The sequence below is a fragment of the Zalophus californianus genome, chromosome 8, assembly GCF_009762305.2.
Source record: "Zalophus californianus isolate mZalCal1 chromosome 8, mZalCal1.pri.v2, whole genome shotgun sequence".
Lineage (NCBI taxonomy): Eukaryota > Metazoa > Chordata > Mammalia > Carnivora > Otariidae > Zalophus > Zalophus californianus.
The window spans coordinates 66,302,833-66,326,224 of NC_045602.1; the positions used below are offsets into that span (position 1 = coordinate 66,302,833).

The 23,392-nt window shown below is 45.5% G+C and overlaps 1 protein-coding gene across 10 annotated transcripts in view; it reads right to left on the reverse strand.

Annotated features, from left to right (window-relative positions):
* EML6 (EMAP like 6) overlaps positions 1-23,392 on the reverse strand; it is a 272,181-nt gene that overhangs the window by 12,896 nt on the left and 235,893 nt on the right. For 4 of the 10 annotated variants that reach the window (XM_027623736.2, XM_027623738.2, XM_027623733.2 and 1 more), the window contains 7 exons: positions 9,884-9,918; positions 9,675-9,683; positions 8,689-8,767; positions 6,054-6,151; positions 4,503-4,601; positions 3,298-3,471; positions 294-502 (listed from right to left, as the gene is read on the reverse strand). In XM_027623736.2, coding sequence (XP_027479537.1) covers positions 294-502; positions 3,298-3,471; positions 4,503-4,601; positions 6,054-6,151; positions 8,689-8,767; positions 9,675-9,683; positions 9,884-9,918 — 703 coding nt within the window. Of the gene's footprint in view, positions 1-293; positions 503-3,297; positions 3,472-4,502; positions 4,602-6,053; positions 6,184-8,688; positions 8,768-9,674; positions 9,684-9,883; positions 9,919-10,198; positions 11,027-23,392 lie in introns of those variants that run through there. The other 6 variants (XM_027623734.2, XM_027623735.2, XR_004820266.1 and 3 more) reach the window with 6 other exon arrangements.

Genomic DNA, 23,392 nt, shown 5'->3' on the forward strand with positions numbered 1-23,392 from the left:
AGTCTGCCTTTAGAATGACGAAGCTCCTGCCCTAAGTGAGTGTGTGTGTGTGTGGTGAGGGGGGGGGGGGTCCTACCTTTTCTAATGAATATTTCAAGGGTAAAAATAGGGAAAAATACAGTCAACTCACCTGTCTGTGCTAAGGAAAGGGAATAATGGTTGCAAGTAAGCCAATAAAGGAGAAAATGGGGAAATTGCTTTCTTGTTGCTTACAGCTTTGCGGCTATAGGTGCCCCCCATGCCCATGCCCGGGGGTCAGGGTCCCCTCTCAGGAAGCTTCTGCTGGAACTCACAGCACCGAAGGCCACAGAGAGCATCGTCTGCATCTTGGCAGCTTCCATGGACCCGATGACGCCTTTCTTGTAAAGCAGGGCGCTGCCTGCCAGGGTCCAGAACTTCATATGTTTGACCCCGACGGACACAAACTGGGTGTCTGAGTCCGGGCGAAATTCCACCACAAATATGCGCTCCAGGTGACCCCCTCGGCTGGCAACCTTGGCGCCTGTATGGGTGAGAGATTCTGGTGAGAGGGGGTCCTCCCACACTCCGGGCCAGGCACTGAAGCGCAGCTCACTCAAGATGGCTCTCCATCCCAGCAAGGCCCAGGGTACCCTGTAGATGTTCCTTCTTCCTCAACAGCACCCTCCCCACCTCAGACACTGCTCTCAACACCTTATAAAATGGGAACTCTTATTATCCCCAAATTACAGATGAGCCAAACTGAGGCACCAGGAGGTTAAAATAACTTTCCCAAAATTGCTCTACAAATAAAAGGTGGAGCTGGGGTTGTCTGAGGACAAAAGTTAAAGCTCCACAGATGAGTCAAACACATAAATGGGGTTGAGGAAAAAACTAATAATTAAGTATAAAAGGTAGAATTTTTAAACCCAAAAACCATGAAAGAGAAAGGAATGTGAAGGACTTCTTTTTTGAAGAACGTAAAAGTAGAGAATCTTGGAAAGAAATAAAGAACTGTCTAAAGGAATGGGAGTCTCCAATTACACTCCAGGGGAGGGTTCAGCTTCCCGTGGGTGGGAATCCTGTGGTGAGTTCAGACACCAGAAGTGGGGAAATGAAGGGTGCCCTTTGCCGTTTTCTCATATCTGGAAGCTTCCACCCCTGGGGCCATCCCTTCCTGCTGTGTTCATGGGGGCCTTGATGTGGCTTATGGGGGTGGAGTGGGATGGAGGGTTATGTTAGCAGCACTGCCGCTCTGGAAATTTCCCAGACTCTCTCTCTTCCGCCTTGAGAGTACACTTGAGTGGTTTATTTTGCACCTTCTTCTAAGCCACTGTTTGTTTTTTCCTGGTCTTACTCCAGGGACCCTTCTAATTGTAGGCATGCCTGTGTCCCGCCTTGCAGTGGCTTCTACTTTGCTCAGAACAAGTTTCATTCAAGTATCGAGGACCTGACAATGTGCATTTTATATAATAAGCTCATTTTGTACTCAACTTTGTTTCTTAGCTACACACACATACACCTGGAGTTCCACAAAAACAGTCCTCCAACAAACGAAGAATGAATAATATGCTAATGGTAAGAAAAATGTAGATAAACCACCCTCAAAACTGTATCATCTGTAAACAGGACTTGAAGTGAAGGAAAAACCACACACAATCGGCTCAGATGAGCTGGTGGTTGGTGACACAACATTAGACATTATTACTGGCTCAGGACCCTTCTGCAGACACCCAAGGGCTGGTTCCAACAAAGACAATGGGAGAAAGTTCCCCAAGAGAAGGCTTCTCTTGATCATGTTTTAAAAGCTTACTTAAAAGTCCCGGCTCTCCCAGTGCCCCCCCCCCCGAGCCCCCCTCCCCCACAGGAGGTCAGAAGGCGCCCCGGGTGAGCAGGAGTCTGGGCTGGGGCAGGGCTGGAGCAGGTGGCTATCCAGAGGGGCAGATGGCAGAAGGGAGGAGAGTGGGCCTGGACTGAAGGACTAGCCTGTGCACGGGGCCCAACAGGACAACTCTCTTCCAAGGACCTAGGCATGGACTTGGTCTTGGCCACTGCAGACGGCAGAGCTCGTGCCATAGAAGAAAGGCATAATGAAGCCAGTTAGGCCCTCGCAAGAAAGGGCTTTATAAGAGATTTCCAGCAGTGGGTGGGCTGTCTTGGGAAGTGACGTGGGCCATCTTCCTGCAAGTATTCGGCCAAGGATGGGAGTCAGTCTGTCAGGAGGGCACTTGCAGGGACTGCTCTACAGGGGGGATCCGGACTGGTCCTTCCAATGCTACAAGGCTATGAGTCTATAGTTTAAGACCCTCAATGTTTCATCAGGAGCTGAGTCTATTTAAGACCAACTCGACATGACAGGAAATGAAGCTGCATCCCCAAAACTTAGATAATGGGGCCATTTGGGCACCGTGCACCAATGAATAAGAAAATGAGAAATGGATGGGATAAGATGAAGGAGTCTCATCATAAAAGTTTGCAGGTTCCCAACCTCTTTTTCTCACATGGGGGCTCAGGAGGGATTGGAACTTAGCTCCCAGCTCTTTCTAGCTCCCTCCATGGGGAGGTGCTGAGATAATGAATCTCTAGAAGCCCTGAATTGGAGAAGTGCCACTTCCGTGCATGCCTGGCTCAGTGTGCCCCAGATACAGGCTGCCCGGCTGGAGACAGACCTCATTAACGTCCTAATTGGATCTGTTCTGCCAACCTGAGAATACACTCAAAAGATTACACATCTTTGATTCTAACATGAACATAAATTTAGTAGCAGCCTGTGTGTGTATGTGTGTGTGTGAGTGTGTGTGTGTGTGTGTGTGTGTGAGTGTGTTGGGGGAAGGCAAGAAAGAAATCCTGTTACGTTAAATGTAAACCTTGATTATAAGATGAATCCCCATTTCGAAAAAGTTAAAATGCCAAAAAACAAAAAATTTAAAAAAAGTGTTTCTGAGCCCATGGTGGTAAAATCCTGCCCCAGTTCCTGTAATAAGGCAACCAGGGTGACAAGGCGGCAGCGGGATCTGGAGGTCATGGAAGGAATGTCAAGGACATGGACATTTGGGTGGGAAGGGAGTTAGGATGGAAATGGAGGAGGCCATGGTCTTCCGCCTGAGGAGGAAGGCTGCCAGCAGAGAGTGCCCACAGAACCTTCATTCAACCAGCCTGGGACTGCCCTGGCCATGGGGTCCAGGGGTCTGGTGGGCAGTTTCTCCGGGATTCTCCGGCTTCTGCCGGACCCAGCAGCAGTGCCTACGGTGGGCTGCAGAGTGGGGCCCATGGAGGTTTGAGCCCCACACACAGCACAAGCAAGCCTCCCGGAGGAACAGACAGCCTAACTCCTTTTACCTTCCTGCCAACGCCAGACGGTGATGGTGTGCTCAGGGTCCACTCCCACCGACACCAGGAGCTTCCCAGTGGCACTGAAGTTGATGTAATTCACCCCTTTCGAGTGGAAGCACCGCAGCATCGAGAGGGTATGTTTGGTCATGGCGTCCCAGATGTGGATTGAAGGCGTCGTCCCTGAATGTGTGAGGCATGACACAGAACTGAGGCCGGAGAACGGGGTGGGGGGGGGTGGCGTGGCCAAGGCCACGCTTAGGTTCACCCCAAAGTCTTTTTAAGACCATCATTCTGGGGTGTTACAGTTACTGGGCTTCAGAGACCTCCAGCCCGACAGGGCCAGTGGTGAGAGACAATGAGACACATGTGCCGTGCTTTTAGAGCCGGAGGCCAAGGGGGCATTTACGTCCAGCACACGCACTTGTGGAGGGGTTTATACAAAGGAAACTGGTGAGCTCAGTGATTTGTATCCACAGTTTCGCCAGATACAATCAGCAAACGCGACACAGCGACATGACTTTGCTGTGCAGATTCCAACCACTCACGGATGGAGCAGCCTTACCTGGGGTCTCCGTCATACCAACTGCGTTGGGTGGACAATGGCAATGAGGAAGCGTCAAGGGAAGACAACAGCTAAAATAAGTCACGTTTCTAATAGCGAGGCACTTAGCAGCAGCATCGGGAAGCTCCAAATTAAGCTTAGAAATGGACATGGGTTCAAGGAACACAAGCAGTGGATATGTTTGTAAAGACTGCCTTTGAAATGACAAAGTTAAAAAAAAACACAACACAACACAACCTCTCACAAATGTGAATCAGTTCACATTTGTCCTTGGCAGTTCCCCAGGGTGCAGAAGAGCCAGGCACGCAGACTGCAAGCTGCCCTCACCAAGCACAATCCCAGACTACAGACGTGGGGCTCTTTATCTGACCCCTGGCGTCTGAAAAACTACCCCCACAAGCCCACAGGGCTGGGGCACCCACTTATTGGGAATATCAGGCTCTGGTCTGACTTTATGATCCCTCAGAATCACCAATCACTGGATATTTCAACCCAGACGACACAGATATATTGGGGACTCCAAAGATAACAGCCATGTCGAGAAAGGGTAGATGTCAGCAACCCGCCCGCTCCCTTTCCGGATAATTGCCCATCAGGCAGTGTCCCTGCTCTGCTGGGGGAAAGCTCGGCGACTGCGGGACGCTCCTACCTATCTGGCTGGTGGCCACCACATTTCTGTACTTGGGGTGCTGGTTCACCGTGAGGCAGAGGATGTCATCCGTGTGCTCGAGGTAGAAGCTCTGGCTCCCTAGGGGCAGACACGGGAGGGTGAGTGGGGGCGGGGGGGCTGCAGACCTCTCAGGGCAACCCCGAACTATTATGTAGCATCTGCAAAAGCCTTGTAAAACTGAGCGGTGAAGGCTCCAAGTTCTCAATTTTAGAATCATGCCTGGGGAGCTGGGAGACCTTTTTTTTACATTTACAGATTCTGTTCCAGGACGGGCAGAAGAGCTGGGGTCTATTCTCTAGCACTTGCTGGCCCCTGCTGCCCGTGGCGGTCCAGAGCTCAGTCCAAGTGCAAGGCTCCCAAAGGTCCAAAATGATAAGGGAGATACTACCTAACTGAGCAAAATGGCACCACTTACTCAACCGAAAGGGAGGGCTGTGGAATAGGAAAGTAATCAGGGACTCTCTTTCACATCCTCCTTATTTCTCAAAGCGCCAATCCACTTGGGTGCCTAGACAGCACAGGTAAGGTCTTCACCCGCTCATGCCCTCACTCAACATATGTCACAGGAGGTAGAAAAAAGGACAAGAAATATGTTATCATCGGCTATGACAAATGGGCTTGCCGACTTCCAAGGTGGCCACTGTAAACCCATTCAAAGGCCCAAGAACTAAGAGGTAGATGATGGCACTGGTAGACAAAGAAATAGCACGTTGCTACTAAAGTGCTAATATGTGGCTACACGAAAGAGAAAACATATAGAAAATTTCAAGGCCCTTCTTTCCAAAAAAGGCAAATCATTATGTGCTCAGTGACTTCACGGTCTAAAAATGTATGCATAAACAAGCGTGCAGACTTGGGAAGGAGCATAAAAATTTGAAAAAAGAAAGGGGGTCTGTTTTAAGATATGAAGCAAATAAGGCAAGACGTGAACACATTTAAATCTGGTGGCAAAGATATGGGTGTCAAATTAATTTCTGAACGCTTCTTTCAGCTTGCGGTATTTCTTTTTCAACTTTTTGTTTGAGTCATCCTACAGTGAAGGGACATTTGGGGTGATTTGCTTATGCTGTAAGAGTTCTCATTCTTCTGGCTAACCAGTCAAAGCAAGCCAAACTTGAAAATCTGAGCTGCTAAAATATTGGTCACTGTGAAAAATTAATGAGCAAAGTTCCCCTGGGCTCCGTTCTTGGTAACCGGCCGCAAGGAATTTCTCCACTCCCCACACCCTCTTTCCAGCTCCTGCCCGCCCCCCCCCCAGCCTCTGAGCAGCTGATGGAAATGTGGACACCTCCCTCCGAGGGCTGGCAGCAGGGTGTTGTTAGAAAGGAAGAGGGCTTTGACCTTTGAATGTGGGCCTCCACACTTTCTAGGACCAAGTGATTCCAGGCTGGAATGGAGAGGAACGGCTCCCACAGGCCGAGAAGGTGCCAGCTCCTGGGCGTCTCAGGAGGGGAAGGCACACCCGGGGGGGGGGGGGGGCGGGACGGGAAGCAGAGCCTGCCCTCAGAGGGGGCCCTGGGGCCGCGTTACCCGTGGCCAGGTTCTGCAGCACGCCAGCCGCCGCCGTGTGGAAGATGATGTCCGCGCCGTCATTCAGGTAATGCAGGTTGTTGCGACAGTCGAATCCCCTGTAGCCAAACACGTGGTCGAGAGCCAGCTCCTACATTCCCACACACAGAGGCAGTGGCCCTCAGAGGAAGCAGGAGCAGGGCCGTGAGCCCGCGCTCTGGGGGCAGCCAGCCCCTCACCTCACAGGGACCGCGCAGCCGGCTGAACAGCCAACCCCAAGCCCAAAGCGTCTCGCTTCTTGGCTAGCTCAGGAGAAAACGCAGCCCTTTCTTTAGTTCCCTGAAACGCTAGGGGGACTAGGCTCACATACAGAATTACAGGCAGTTTTCTAAATAGGCTAGATAAGCTTCGAGGCTCTCCAGGTGAGTCCAGGCCTACTGATTTGATGCCCTACAGAGGTCACCTGGAAGTTTTGTGTCCGTACCTGGGCAGGCACTCTTTAGGGGGAGCCGAATGGTCGCCCGGGGGTTTGCTTTGATTCCCACGGATGCCACTGGGACTGGCAGAATATCGAGGCAAATGGCATGCTCATTCTATTGCCTGGTGCTTGCCCTACAAAGTTCCCACATCATTTGCATTTTTTTTTTCAACAACAAGATACTGTTCTGGGTTTACAGTCTTTCTCTTCTTCCCATCTTGTCTTCCATGACAAAGAGCAGTGGCCGATTAAGACCAGATCAGTTATTAATGTGATTTGACACACATGTACCGTTGGCAGCTCTTCTGTGCCAGGCACGGGGCTGGTGGGTGGGATACAAGATTAAGAAGGTATGGGTCCCTTTTTCTAGGTTCCCTGATTTCTCTCTCTAAAGCCCATCAGTTGCAAACATCAAATTGTCTTAAAATACCATAACTCCTCCTTACTCCAGAACATTCACTGACTTTCACTGCATTTGGGATAAAGCCCAAACTCCTAAGCTGGCATAATTACCCCTACTTACACATGCCCTGTACCCCTCGGTCAAGCTGAATTGTCTATTTAGCCCACTTATCATGAGCTTTCCCATTTTTATAAATTTGCTTTTTGAAATCTCTCTTGCCTAGAGAGCCCTTCTCTTCCTTTCATCTCCGCCTTCTCCCACCCCCATATGTCTCCCAGAAGCTGCAGGTGTAATATGTGACCCCTCATCCTAGTGGACACTGAGTCAAACAGGGCCAGATGGTTTCTCCCAGGAATTTAGAATTGAGGACACTGGTAGGCTTGCCTGTCTAACTAAGTGAGGAGATATAAACTCAGGGGCTGGGTCATACCCATCATCTACCAAAATAGTTCAAGAAGTCTGCAGAAAAAGAGAAGAATGCATCAGACATACAGGGCCCTGGTGGGCAGAAAGAGGCACCATCTTGGTTTGTGATGGCTTCTCAGCTTCTGGATCCTGTCTTTTCCTAAAGCTCAGCCGCATCTTCTGACCTGTGCTCTGTTCCATGATAAATACCCTCAATTAGTCCTCCTTTTCCAATAAAAAAAAATTTTAAGATGGATTCTTCTGTCCTTAGTGAGTTCACAGTGTGGTAGGAGGGACAGATGACTGAGAAATAATGGTGGTAGCGTGTGTGACAAGGGCAGTGGATGGGGGGTGTGTGTGAAGGAGTGTAGGAGGGTTTAGGATGAGGAGAATCAGGGAAGATCGCACAGAGAAGACGCTAGAGAAGACCTTGGAAAGACCAGGGTGTGGGGAGGCAAGAGGCAATGCCTTCTAATACACAGGGTCCTGAGGGCCCACCCCAGCATCAGAGAACATTAAGTAATAGGTTTGGGGACTGGAGATTTGACGTGCGGTGGCAAATCACAGGTGCTGAAGCTGGAAGGTGGCTCCTGGTTAAGGTTTTGAAACCAGGCACTTGAATCCCCCAGGCAGGGTGGGAATCTCCCAGGTCTTAAAGCTGTGGTGAAACTTCAAGAGTTGTATTTTAGAGCTCGAACTCTGTGGGCAGCAAGATGTGTCAGAGAGGCAGGGGACTCTGAAGGCAGAAACAACAGCTAGGAGGCCTCTCTTAGAGAAGAACAGAAGAACAGGCCCACAGAGCGGCAATCCTTAAGTAGGAACAACCGAGTTCAAATCTCTCTCTACTCCCTGGCTTGGAGAACTTGAGCATGGGACCTAATCAGCCACTTAACTTCTGGAAGCTGGTGTCTTTATCTGTAAAATGGAAACAATAGTACTACCCTCCTCACAGGTATGAGAGGTGCATGAAATACATCTTGGGAAGTACGTACACAGTCCCCGGCTCACCGTGAGAGCTCCCACAACATTAGAGACAGTGAATAAACTCGCGCTCCCCCCTGTGTCTCCCCTCTTTTCCCCTGAGGGGACTAGGTCTGGGGGAAAGGAGTCAGGTTCGAAGGACATAGGACATTTGCAAGTTAGTACTGACAAGACCCGGTGACAGGGCTGAAGGAACATGACCCAATGGTTGTGATTCCCTGGGTTTGGGGCCACAACGCTATGTAGGAGGGAGAGAGGACAAAAGAGATCCAGCAGGTCCATTCAGGTTTACTAGAAGGTACCTATGGGACACGCAGATGGTGATGTCCACCAGGCAGGTCTTAGAACACTGATATCAGATTAAAAACAAAATAGTTTAACCTCCTCACCTCAACCAGTTTCTTTTTTTTGGTGATATTGTTCTTCTGGAGTTTCTCAGGCTGGGGAGCTGCTCTGCTAACGGGCGGTCTGGAACAGAGAGGGACCAAAAACAAAACAAAACAAAACAAACAAACAAAAAAACAACCCAAAACATAGTGTTGAACAAAAGGCAGCAAGGTTGCTGGTCCAGTGTGCTCAGCTAAGGCCAGTGCCAGGGTCCCCTCTCCCCTCCCCCCACGCAGCAGACCCTCCACCTGGGTTTGTCTGTCCTGCTTCCTCCTTTGCTCCCCCAGAAAGGGTAGATTCTGACATTAGGGGTCCCAGATGATGGGGGAGTAGATTTAGATGCACTGGGGTGGGCTACGCCACAACTAAAGCATCGTAGTCAGGGATCAGGCTCTCTACCTCCTGGGAGCCAGGAAGAACACAGGAGCCAGAGGGGCTGATTTTCAAACCAAAGAGGAGCCTAAGAATGAGAAGGAAGAGGCTATGCTTTCTGAAACCACCGGCCATTTTCCAGGCAGGAATGCGCCTACGTTGTTCAGAATTAGGTGGTCAAATATCGTGGCATGGTGTGAAGTGGGACTTACAAGTCAGGTGTGGGAACGGGCCCAGATGGCCAAGTGCCCAGGTCATTCTCGATACACAAAAGGGCAAGTGGGAAGTATAGGGAGAGAAGGCAGAAAGAATGCCCACTTGGCCCTACACCTTGGGGTTATGGTTTACCTTAAACTGCTACCATCATCCCAAAGTTTGCCTTTCCCTGCTCAATTTTGGCTCTGGGCCTCCAAATTTAGCTAAGAGACTGTATGATGGGTAAGCTCTCCACTCTTACACCAGTAGGCCAATTTTTTGTAACGTGGGGTTCCCTTAAATCGGACTTCCCTGAGTTGAGGACATGGGGGATGAGTGGGGAGAGACCTGTCCCAGCTCCCGCTGCAGGTTCCAAATCCACCAGTGACTGCTCTTGGGCTATGCAAAGAGAAAGGATTACCTTGATCCCCTTGTAAGCAGCAAACAAAGCCAAGTGAGAAACTTAGTACAGTTCAGAGCCACATTAGCAACCACCTCATTCATGCACAAGCATTATCCAAGTGAACAGACATTCCTGTGTGGCACAAACCATGCTTCCCGGGCATGCCAGCAAAGAACTAAAACAGAAATGAAAGAGTGCACCAGTCTACGAATTCAGAAAGCTCATACCCTGGCGTCTCTGGGCAAACTCTGCACTAAAGCGCCTACAGAATAGGGAGAAAAAAGGAAGCCTTGTCAATGCTTCCCGCACGCTCTCGGCGACTTTGTGAATGCGCCTGGGGACTCGGCTTATGTGAGAGTGTGCTGGGGAAAAACCTGTGGTCAGAGAAACAATCACATCCTCCTGGATGTCGCTGGCAGTTACGCACAATGGGCGCTTTGTTTCCGACTCAAGTTCGACTCATAATTTAGCCTAAGAATTCCCAGTGTTTCTTGGTCGGGCAGCTTGCCTGCTGGAATGGCTTGCGTTTTTGTGCTGGGGCAAAAACAAGTTACCTTTATTTTCTGAGAAACTCTTCAATCCAAACAGGTTATGTAATCATAAGTGATAATTGGACCAAATGGTATTATTATCTGCGCTGAAGAATAGGGAGTGAGCACATCTCTGCAAAACGACACCCCCGGCTGATGTCATTTGCTGCCAAATTGAGCAAAACCGGGAGGTTGGGGGCATGCCAGTCCTCGCAATTAGACACTTCCTTCACATTAATTATCACTTCCCAGGACATCTGCTCTTTCTTCTGTTTTAGTGGGACTTTCAAATGAAATCCGTGGGTTTCTTCTTTCACCTAAGAATGTTCAAGTGTGTGACAAAAGCAAGCCGAGGTCTGAGATGGGGGCAGGAGGACACTGGGGCTACAGCGTGGTTCAGAGGCAGAATTCGAGATTAAACACAGGGCTCATTTTCGGGGTACACACAGGCTGTATAATATGCTCCATATTATACAGTGTATACGAAGTACGCATACAAGCACAGACACTGCGTATTTATATATACACGAGATTGTATATATATACACATAGAGGCAATCCGATGCTTTTTTTCACCTCGATTTTCAGTTAAAAACTGAAAAGTAAAGCAATCTCAGAATGTTTCTTTCTTATTTCACAAGCATATGTTTATAGCTGTATTGCTTCAAAACTGAAGATGAGAGGGGCAAAAGGAAGAAACCTGCATGGTGGCAAATTCAGCGGATTGTAAGTATAGACCCTTGGCGGTTGTGGATTCTGCATGAACGCTTAGTACTGGATGCTCATCGAACACCTGGGCTTTTCCAGAGTGCTGTGAATACTTACTTGACAATTCCCTGCCTCCAAAGGAAAGCAAGTTAAAACACAATACAAGCATTAAAGGCTTCTTTCCAGGCATCTATAAACAGTGTTCGTAACATCAGACGTGGGAGGAACTGCCAAAAATCTCAAACACAGCCAAAGGCTGGAGGTTTGGCATTTTTCAGCAGATCTAAATCCTTCCAGATTCAGATTCCATTGGAAATGTGACTCTGAAAAGCTTTGCTGAGGTGGGAAAGAGTAGGGTGCATGAGAACATTCACTCACTTTTCAGTCCAATAAACTCTTTATAGCTGGCTGTCCCAGCTGGTACTCAGGACAGGAGAGCCAGGAAGGGAGTGAGCGCAGTGGGGATTAGCACAGAGACATGGGAAGGTGAAGAGCCTGGGGGGCGGGGGCGGGGCGGGATCCCAGAGGGGTGGAAGGGGCCTCTGGAGGCAAGTGGAACTTTGAAGTCACTCAGGGAAACAAAGAAGAGAGTTTCCACTGGGCAAGAAACTTGAGGGAGCCTGGCAAAAGAGCAAACGAACTGGATAATCAGGAGAGAGGACTACGGACAGGCTTGAGCTCTGAGAGAGTAGAAGAGAAGCCTTGCCAATGAAGACAGAGCAGAGGCAAAAAGCCAAGGGGAGGCCTGTGGCCTCGGGCTTGTGACTGGGTGTTAAGTAACGAGGTGGCAGTGTTCTTGTGTGGCACTGGGGGGCGCAGGCTGCAACATCCACCCTTGCCGGTGGGTAGTCCCTACTGCACAGCCCCATGGCCTCTGTGGAAATGGCACATTCTTGGGCAGGGAAGGACCACGAGGTCAGTTGGTGCTGCCATCCTGTCGTCTGGCAGCTGGGCTGCTGAAGAGAAAGCTTAGGCTCACTTGAAGACTTGTGTGGTCTTCCCAACACGAGCTCTCACCCCACAGAGAGCCCCCCAGAGGTGGCCAGGGCCCAGTGTTCACCCCTCTTTGCCCCCTCCCCAGGGTGCTGGTGGGGCAGAGCACATGATGACCTGAGACGCACAGGAGAGGGCTCAGAGCCAAGTCTCTTAGGGAAGCATCTGAAATGATGGAAGACGGGAGGAAAATCAGTCACACCCCCAGATGAGCGCAACATGACAGCCAACTGGGGAGTGAGGCTCAGAAAGCCGGTAAGAAACAAAGTTGTTGCAAACAGCTTCTATAAGAGAGGGGTGTGGGTGTGGAGAAAATCAGCTACATTTAGCCAAGAAATGAAAGTTTGGAATTGTTTTTAGTGTTGTTAGTCAGACAATGTTCAAAGGGTCCTTGGAGGAAACATAGCTTTCTTCAGATTCCAAAATGTGGCATAAAATGGTCTAAGAGTCTTCGAAATGTCTTGGGAAACCAAGCTACTTTTGATTCTTTTTTGCGGGAACCAGCAGATGATCTGAGCACTGTTTCAGTATTGTCCTCCAACGAGACCTATCAGCCCGTGGGTGGGCTTCAGGTACTTATGCTAAATTGTGTTTGCACCTGTGCACTTTCCTGGGGGAAATGAGGCATGTCTTTAGCAAATTTTCGAAGATGTATGTGATTTGAGAGAGAGAGATTAAGAACCATTGTGCTCAGATAAATTCAGGTTGAGGACAATTCTACAAAGCCATGGGAGATCTCCATTATCAAAACAAAAGGAGCTGGATTCTGTTAAATGTATTCCTATGTCTTCCAGAACCACCTGTAGAACTGCTCAGTGGTGAACTGGAGTAGAAGGGAGAGAGTCAGACAGGAGAATTATGGGATGCCCTGAGGGAAGCCTGCCAACTTCTAAATGCTTTGGACTGAAGCCTATAATACAGCCCATCTCCCCCTTTTTTATCTTTACAAAAATGGGGATATAATCCCAGACTTGGCCATTTCAGGTGAATATCAATTTATTTGGGTGAAAAACTGAGGGCATAAAGAATAGAAAGGAGGAACTATGAATAAGGTGGGCAGACTATTGAAGAGGCCACTCCAGCAATCCAAGGGAAGGATGATGAAGATCTTGACTAAAGCCATGGTTGTAGAGAAGGAAACAAGGGAATCTTTAAGGAAATACTGGCAAAGTAGACTTCAAGAACTTTGTAATTGCTTGTTGTAGGCATTGAAGGAGGAAGAGCAATTTCAAGTGGAATACCAGTTTTCTGCCTGGGCACCTGGTGGATGGTGGTACCAATGACTGAGACAGGAAGAGAAGAGTCATGACAAAAGATGATGAGCTCCCTTGTGGCATGTTAAACTTTGGACGTCTGTGGGCTGGAAGCTCAGCTGAGAGGTGGGACTCAGAGAATCATCAGCCAATGGGGGGAATATATGAGAATATCAGGAAGAGAGTTGGAAGCCTGAGGACCAACAGCATGTGAATGGCTAGAAGAGGGGGCAGACATGGGACACTGAGAAGAAATGACTGAAGAGGTAGGAGGAGGGCCAGGAAAGATGGTTCCTAAAAAATAAGTGAGAGAAAAATGGATATAACTTCACCATCCTACATGGTATCCACTGGCCACATGCGGCTCGCCCAAATTAAGACGTGCTGTAACAGTAATATAAACACCAATTCTGAAGACCTAGTAAAAATAGTTTTTAAAAAAGAAAATAAAATGACTCATTAATAATTTTCACAATGATTATGTGTGGAAATAATATTTTTAATATATCAGGTTAAATAAAATACATTATTAAAATTAATTTCACCATCTCTTTTAACTTTTTAAATGCGATTACTAGAAAAATCACCTATGTGGCTTGCATTGTATTTCTACCACACAATGCTACTCTAGAAGAAGCATGTTCTTCCTTTTAATAAGACAAAGAGGATTTGGGAATCTGAAAGTCACCATGTCTGTAGGATGGCAGGGACAGAAGACTGACTGATGGAATGGGCTAGACAGTGAAGGAGAGATTTGGTAAAGCCTGGATGAGAAGAAGGAAGGGGAAGGAAGGTAAGGGCGGGAATATGTGTGCAAGTGTATAGGATCAGTGGGAAGATTTACTTATTTCCCGAGTAGAGTTTGGTGGGGATGGGAAAGACTAGAATGCATTTCTTGGCTGAGGACAAGGATCCAGTTTGGGGGGGAGTGGCATAAGAGATATAGGAGAGAAAGGCAATGATCAGGGAGCAAGGAGGCTGGCAGGCTGAGGTCCAAGCACCAGCTGAGGGACCAGCCTTGAAGAGGAGGAGGGACTTCATCCTTCTGAGAAGAAAGGAAGTGAATGGTTTACATGGGGTAAAGGATGGGAAGCAAAACAGAGGAGCGATAAAGAAGTGCCAAGATGGAGTTCATGCCCAATAGCTTCTGTTTTCTCCATGAAGTAGGGTAGAAAAGCCAAGAGTGGAGGGTGTAGGGTTTGGGCAGGAGGATGAGGAAAGGCCAGAACTGTCTTTCACTGTGGAGTGGCTGGCAGAGGGAGCCAACCAAAGACAAGAATGAACACGAAGGAGCAGTGGAGGGCCTCAGTGTCCCTGGCAACGTGGACTCTGGTGAGGACAGTCTGCACTAGTGCGATTTTCTAGTCAGAAGAATGGAGGTATGTGCTGTAGGGGAAATACAGGGGTGAAGAGCCAAGAAGACTGGGAAAGTGGCATTCAGGCAGACAAAACAAGGCCAGGAGGAGTTGATGAATCTAGAAAAAAATGGAAGTATCAAGGTATCTAGGATGGTTTAATGAGGATTAAGATCAAGATTACTGGGAATGAGAAATCTAGAGGAGAGAAGTTGAAGACACTGATGGAGAAGGGAGCTACTGGTGATGATATAACCCCTGGCTGGCAGGAGCTGGTGGTCAGTTGGTTGACCGTCAGCGAAACTCCTCAGAGACAGGAAGTTGATAACTGACAAGGACAGGAAAGGGGAAAAGACGGCAGAGCATGATGGGAACTTCAAAGGAGCGGGGTGGGGCTGGCCAAAGAGCGAGCCAATATGCTTTCCAAACACCCACAGAACACCCGATCCCCCACACCTTACAGCCAAGGACATTGTTTCAAGGGGCACGAATCATGCACTCCAACAACTGCTTCTCCAAACACCTCCCCGGTTACCACATTACAACCACACAATAGGAGAAAAAGGGAGGGTAACAACCCCGGTAGCGCCCATTCCCGCCAAATGGAGATCTGAGACATGTTCAGAGACTTGAGAGAAACAACTGCACCCAACCCTGCCACTGTTCTGTAAGAGACGCTCCCTCTGAACAGAAAATCGCTCACCAGTGTGTGATGTGTTTGTTACCTCCATGAGCCAGCAGTTTGAGTCAACTGTTTACACTGTAAGAGTATGATTTCCTGGGTGTATTAATCTTTAAAAAAAAAAAAATCACTCTACCTCTGCATTTTCAAGCCCTGGCACATTTTTTTACGATAAAAAGTGAACAAACTAGGCTCTAATGAATGGCAGGTTTGATTCCTAAAATTACCAGTTATAGTGAAGTCATTATTTTGCTTCAAACAATACATAAAATCAAAAGAAGTGAATAAGGGAAATCATTTATGAAGGTACCATTAAATTCCCTTAAAAAACCCAACTATTCAGAGTTACATAGGCAAACAACAGGCGTTTGAAATGGTTAATTTCAGCATTTTGAGAGTTTAATAGATACCGTAACTTCACATCCTCCCAGCTTCTACCTACTCAGACCAGCCGGGAGTGCAGAACTCGACAGAACTAAGGGGTGGAATAAAGAACAACTCAGCCTAGAGAGAAATGCTCTGGAAGAGCAGGGACACTCCTTGGCCTGTGTGCCCTGCACACGTGCAATTGCTGCCCCCGAGTGAGGTTTGAGCCTGGCTTACACGCAACAGACAGGCAATGGCATGTCTCCTAAGAACGAACTCTTAGGCTCTTTAAGGTCAATCATCACAAATGGGATGGAAATAGAGAATTCAGGCTCCTTCCCATTTATCAGACCAAGCTTCAAGATAGGATGTAGGGGGTTTGACAGATCTCAAAATGGTAACTTTGAGGGTGAATTCAGAAGCACCTGTTAGCAAGACTGTCAGTTCTTAGCAGCTCTTACAATCTGAGCTCACAAAGCAGCTACTGATCAGTGATGACAAAGGGCCTCTGTGAGGCCAGGGGAGTGAGGAAAGGGGAAGTGCCAGGCTGTTTATTCGTTTATTTCCCCATGGAGGGGAGCACTGTCCTGATTCGCCAAGTTCATCATGCCTCAGGCAAACTTGAAATGGGCAGTGACTGATTAAATACAGCATTAAAACAAAACAAAACAAAACAAAAACTGGGGGGCAGGTTTCTCTCCCTGAACATAGCAGAAAAGGTTAGAAGAAAAATTTGGGATTACCTAGAGATGGCGGTTTCTTTCAATTCAGGGAAATCCAGCTAACTTTTGCAATATTTTTACACTTTGCCACTTGTGAGCATGTTTTTTGTTTCACTGTAAATTCACTGACAGAGAAGCTTTGGATGTAAAACAGGTGTGATGGCTACAATAACACCGACTTGTCTTTTCCGTTCTTTTTGCCTTGGGTTATTTAAATAGATTTAAACCAAACAGACATTTAATTCCTAACAGACAGACGGTACGAAGATAAAATTGTTTAACCTGAGAGAGCCGTCCCACGTGGGTCACACTGTGCCCCACAAAGATGAGACCACCCATGGATGCTAACAAAATGAAGGTAAATCTGGTTGCTGACCAAGAAGGGATTTGTAGACCTTTGTGCGGACAGATGAATATATTTAAATATTAAGAGAAGCAGGCTAAGTAAATCCATCCATTCATCTACTCATTCGACAAACACTTGTTTACCACGTACTGTGAGCACAGCACTGCATTAGGCACACGGAGAGAACCAGGACAATACGGCGCTGACCCGTGAGGCACTAAGAGACTCACAGACAAAGCTGACAATCCAGTGGAACTTTAAGTATCTTGATACCATGGACCAAAATATTCAGGATCCAAGGATTAAAGGTGGCTATTAATTTGGGGCTGAAACAAAAACAAAATTCCTTTAGTGTTTCTTTATAAACCCATGGTGTATCGTTTTCTTTATAAGATTTTCTTTTTGCTTACGTTCAGGAATCTGTATAAACCAATTCAGAAGGGATATGATAAAGTAGGTCAATTTTAGGGCCTTCCCCATTCAGCTGTAAGTACAACTTAGGAAAAGGTTTGCAAAACCCTAGTGCTAGAGTGCAGTCTTGAGGTCATTTGGTGCTGGGACCCGACCTTTCAGAGATGAGGAAACCAGCATTTATAAAAGGCTCAGAATCTGCTTCTAATTGTGGATTGGTAAAAGCGTCTTGGTTTCCCGAGGAACATATGGCATAGACTGATGGTTAAAAATGTACTAGAGGGACTAAAATATTAATGTAGGAGTATTCACAGATTCCTCCTTTATAATCCCCTGCTAAGAATAATTCTGGCAATGCCACCCCAGCATCTCCTCACACTGGGGAGCTGAGATGGATGGAGGGTGACATAATTTCACACACCATGGAGGACTGGGAAAGAGATTCCACTCAGGACAAACACCTCCCTCATACATGTTGCGGGGTGCCCAAACTGCCCTCTTCATAGTGGAACACTTACTAAGATGTGAAGGAGAGGATCACCCTTCAGGATCCTGATTTACCTGTAGGTCCAAGTGGGGGTTACTAAGGGATACTGTGATGTTGACAGCTGGGGTCAGTCAAATGTGGGTGAGTAGTTCAGGGGGCCACTGGTGCCCGGGGACAAGTCCCTGTGTGTGGGGACTACTGAAGGCACCATTCATCCATCCACAATGAAAGGAAGCTCACAGCACATATGAATGAGCAGAGGAGGTGCCTGGTCCCCTGGATCACCCATGTCACACACTCCTTGCCAGAAAAGGGGGATAGTTAGTCTCAATGCCACAGAGACTAGGAGTAAGGACAGTTGTTTGGAATTGCCTAAGGGCAGAAGCCAGGGGTAGACTAGACTGAGAGCTGGAAAAATGGCCAGGGGTGCCAAATTCTTAGAGGAAAAATTTCCAAAATGGATTACGGATATAAAGAGAAGATGCCAACAAGATCTCAGACTTTGATATCTAGCCCGTGGATATCAGTGACTAGAAATGAACCTAAACCTTGCTAAATTGTTAAGGAGTTTATTCACTCAATCAACCATCATTTACTGAGTGCTGGCACTGTTATCAAATTCTGAGAAAAGGCACTGTATCAGAAATTTTGCTTTCACAGAGTTGACATCCTAGCTGCAGGAGAGGGGCTTTATGAGAATCCCCAAATCTGGCCAACAACAAAGGCCTGTGATTGCTCACCTCTTAAGGCCTCCAACAACAGGAGTGGGATAATAGAGCAAAGCCCAAAAAGGTCATCCTCCGTGAAGCCAATCTCAGACTTGGCAAAAAATAAGGACAAACAAAGAAGATCTTGACAAGCACCACAGGTTGAGCAGAAGGATGACCAAGGACCCTGTCCCACTGTGTTGGAGATAACCTCACAAAACCTGAAACCAGGGCATGCTGAGGCAAGAGTCTGGTCAAGCCAAAGTCAGTTTCCCTAATCTCATGTAAACATGTTGCAGTGTGTGAGAATTGTTTTGGAGTGGTTATAGCTTCTGAGCTTGCCGGCATGTAGTCAGACCATCCTAAACACTTGGGTATGTGTTTGGGGAGGAGGCAGAATATTAAAAGGTATAAAACAAAACCTCAGGAGAACAGTAAGAGGAGGCTCTTCTATTTGGAAAAAGTTCTCCTAAGTACAGCTGTCTGTTTCATTGGCATACTCTGGGGACTTGTGAAGCCTTAACACAGGCTAAGGAAATCCTGTTAGTTCCTGCCTTAGGTAACTATGCTTACAGCTTTCCAATACTCCAAAATTAAAGAAACTTTACATCTCTCACTTCTGTACGGTCATCTTTCCATCATTGACATCACTGTCCTATTGTGATGACCAAGCAGATTGCTGTCGGAGTGGGATTAATGCCAAGGACTCCCGCAGGCCCTTGCCAGAATGCAGCCAGCCACTTTCCAGATAAACACTGCACACCTATTGAGGTTTAGATGTAAAAGGAAGCCCCGAGGGAACTGAGTGTTGCTTTGACTTTCACTGATTCAACTCTTTTTGTAAAAGCTAGAGACTCCAGAATAAAAAAACAAGGGGAATTTACAGATAACAATGGTTTCAAATGTTGGAGGTAATGGTAATGACACAGTTGATATAAAACTCTGTCATTAACTAACCTTTGCTATAAAAAATGGCCAAAAATGGAGAATGATTTCAAATTAAAAATTTTAACTGGGAAGATTTCTACTTTATAATATGTGAATTACTCCAACTAAGACGACCCCAAAATGAAGTAGCTTTACTAGTGAAATTTACCAAACATTTGAAGAAGAATTAACCCCAATTCTTCCAAAAAATAAAAAATAAAAAAGGAGGGAGCACTCCCAAACTCATTTTACAAGGTTGATATTATCTTGATACCAAACTGGAAAAGGACACTACTAGAAAATAACGGGCCAATATCCCTAATGATTATAGATGCCAAAATTCTCAGTAAAATACCAGCAAACCTTATTTAGCAGCACATTGAAAAGATCATTCACCATAATCAAGGGGGATTTATTCTGGGGATGCAGGAATGGTTCAAAATACGCAGACTGTCACTGTGATACATCACAATAGAATGAAAGAAAAGAATCCTATGATCATCTCAATAGATGCAAAAAAAGCATTTGACAAAATTCAACATCCAATCATGAGAAAAACTCTTAACAAATTAGGCATAGAAGGAACATATCGCAACATGATAAAGGTCATATAAAACAAGCTCACATCTAACATCATGCTCAGTGGTGAAGGGTTGAAAGCTTTTCCTCTGAGATCAGGAAGAAGACAAGGGTGACAATTCTCACCACTCCTATTCACCATAGTACTGAAAGTCCTAGGGTGAAACAATCAAGCAAGAAAGAGAAATAAAAAGGTATCGGAATTGGAAAGGAAGAAGTAAAACTGTTTCTATTTGCAGATGACATGATTTTATATATAGAAAATACTAAAGACTCCACCCAAAAACTATTAGAGTTAACCAATGAATTTAGTAAAGTTGCAGGATATAAAATTACATACAAAAAGTCAGTAGCATTTCTATATGTTAACAACAAATTTTCTGAAAAAAGATGTAAAGAAATTGATCCCATTTATAAGAGCATCAAAACTAATAAAGTACTTAGGAATTATTTCAACTAAAGAGGTGAAAATCTCTATGCTGATAACTGTAAGATCTTGATGAAAGAAACTGAAGAAGATAGAAAGAAATGGGAAGGTATCCCATGTTCACGGATTGGAAGAATTAATATTGTTAAAATGTCAATACTACCAAAATCCATCTATAGATTAAATGCAAGCCCTATTTAAGATCCCAATGGCATTTTTTACAGAAGTAGAAAAAAACCACTCCTACAATTTGTATGGAACCACAAAAGACCCCTCATAACTACAGAAATCCTAAGAAAGAAGAACAAAGCAGGAGGTATCACACTCCCTGATTTCAAGGTATACTATAAAGCTACAGTCATTAAAACAGTATGGTACCAGCATAAAACAAATAGACCAATGGAACGGAATCAAGAGCCTGGGAATAAACCCAAGCATACATGGTCAACCTAATATTTGATAAAGGAGCCAAGAATACTCAATGGAAAAAAGACAGTCTCTTCAATAAATGGTTCTGGACTCATTGGATATTCACATGCAGAAGAAAGAAACTGGACCCATATCTGATTCCACTCTCAAAAATTAACTCAATGGATTAAAGACTTGAAAGTAAAACATGGAACCTGGAAACTCTTAGAAGAAAACATAGCAACAAAACTCCTTGACATGGGTCTTGGTGATGATTTTTTGGATATGACACCAAAAGCTCAAGCAACAAAAAAAATAAACAAGTGGGATTGCATCAAACTAAAAAGCTTCTGTGCAGCAAAAAAACCCACAAACCACCAAAAAAGTGAAAAGACAACCTATGGAATGGGAAAAATACTTGCAAACCATGTATCTGATAAGGGGTTAATATCCAATATATACAATCCAGTAACAAAGGAAAAAAACAAAAACCTTAAAAAAATGGGCTAAAGGCCTCAAGAGACATTTCTTCAAAAAAGATATAGGACAGGCCAATAGGTACATGAAAAGATGAACATCATTAGCATGAGGGAAATGCAAATTAAAACCACAATGAGATACCATCTCACACCTGTTCGGCCATCATCATGAAGACAAGATAGATAGTGGATGTGGAGAAAGGGAACCCATGTGCCCTGTTGGTGGGATGCAAGCTGGTGTAACCACTGTGGAAGACAGTATGGAGGCTCCTCAAAAAATTAAAAATACAACTACCAGATGATCCAGTAATCCCACATCTTGGAAATGTATCTAAAGGAAACAAAAACACTAACTTGAAAAGATATTTGGACCCCAATGTGTGCAGCACCATTACCTACAATAGCCAAGACACGGAAATAACCTAAGTGTCCCTCAAGGGATGAAGATAAAGAAGATGTGGTATAATAAAGAGTAGAATATTAGCCATTAAAAACAGAGGAATTCCAGCCATTTGCCATATGCTGTCATTTATATATGGAATCTAAAACAAACAACCAAACTTGCAGAAAAAGAGACAAACTTATGGTTACCAGAGGTGGAAGGGAAAGCTGAGGAGAACTGGAGGAAAGTGGTCAAAGGCACAAACTTCCAGTTTTAAGGTAAGTACGTACTAGGGATGTAATGGAGAGCCTGAGGACTGTAAACACAGCTGGGTGGTATACAGGACAGAGAGTAAATCTTCAGAGTTCTCCTCTCAAAGACAAGGTTTATTTCCTTCTTTTGTATTGTATTTCTATGAGAGGAAAGAGGCTAGATGAAGCTACTGCGGCGATATATTTCACAATATATGACAATCAAACCATAACGCTGTAGGCCTTACATTTATACAGTGAGGTCAATTATTTCTCAACAAAACTGGGAAGAAAACAGAAAAAAAGATATATTGACATTTACCTACTATTGGATGATAGGGAAATGAAAAAATATATATGGGTACAAAATATTTCCCCTGACAGTAGCTCAACCTTGTAATTCTTTATCATTTAGGACAAAAACACTAAAGATGATATTCAAATTTAAAAGTGATTTTCTAATTATATTACAGACCCCCTCTCTGGAAAACAAACAGTATTTAATTAAGACACAAGGCTTGCTTGATAAAAGTCTATAAAAAGGTTTGTTTCTTGAAACTTTTTCTTACAACACGATTGGGTATGTTACAGAGCCAGGTCAAAGAGCTGAACATCTAGACTACATACATCTAATCAAGAGATGACTAGAACTATAAATGTCATCATTTCTACACTTATCCACAGTTCATAAGTAAACTACATTAAACTGGTGCTAAGACAATACAGTTTAGGTGTTAAAAACGAACTCTTCTACCTCAGACATTTTCCTAAAGGGAAAGACGACCCTCCCAGTCTGAGACGGACAGGAGAGGGGACAGCAAGCCGAGGGCCTGGCTGAGGAAGGGGAGACACACTTTAGCTCAGTGTGGGATTCTGATTGCTGGTCATAAGTTATGCAGCTTCTGAGGTGAGAAGGCAGGGGGAAGGGGTTGAACCTCTCTTTCTTCAAGTGAAAGGTGGTAAATATGTTATAAAGATAGAAACAGAAAGAGTCAATTCCCACATTCTTTCCTTCATCCCTGGACAGCCAGCCAAAAGCTGCAAGCCTCAGCACTTGTTAATCAAGGACCTTGAACAAATACAGACTGCTGACTCAGGTGCCGTGAGAACACAACCCCTGAGCTAACCTGAGTACCCATTCAGAAGAACAGAAGTTACTGAATATTTATATGCCAATTTCCATAAAAATACTTCACTTGGTATTTATTTTGTATTTTTCATTACAGAGTTAGGTTTTTGTCTGAATGCATGTTCCAACTAAATATATCAAATAAAAATCGCCATTATTCCCATTCCCCATGCAGATGGTTAATCTAAGCAGTGATGGGAGGAGGAGATGGGGACAAGTGTGTCAAACAGGAGACATTTCAAAATCAGCTAGGAACCATGGCCCAATCATGTGAAACTTGGGAGACCAATGGCTGGTCAGCTCATTTGGATCTTATTAACAGACCACATGCTACATTTGGAGATATTATAGATCCTATCTACAAGTTATGAAAAAGATATCTTCGTGATCCACCTGTGTTGCGATCATGCACTTACCTCATACCCAAAATTGGGATTGCACGGTAATCCAATCCATACAAAAAATTGGGTATTGGCACTAGATACTTGTAGAGCTATAAGTTTCTAATTTTTTCTTTTTCTTAATGTGAAAATAAAAACCTCTGGAGATGGGCCAAAGACGTTCACACGTTATTTTTAAAGATATGTGAGAATA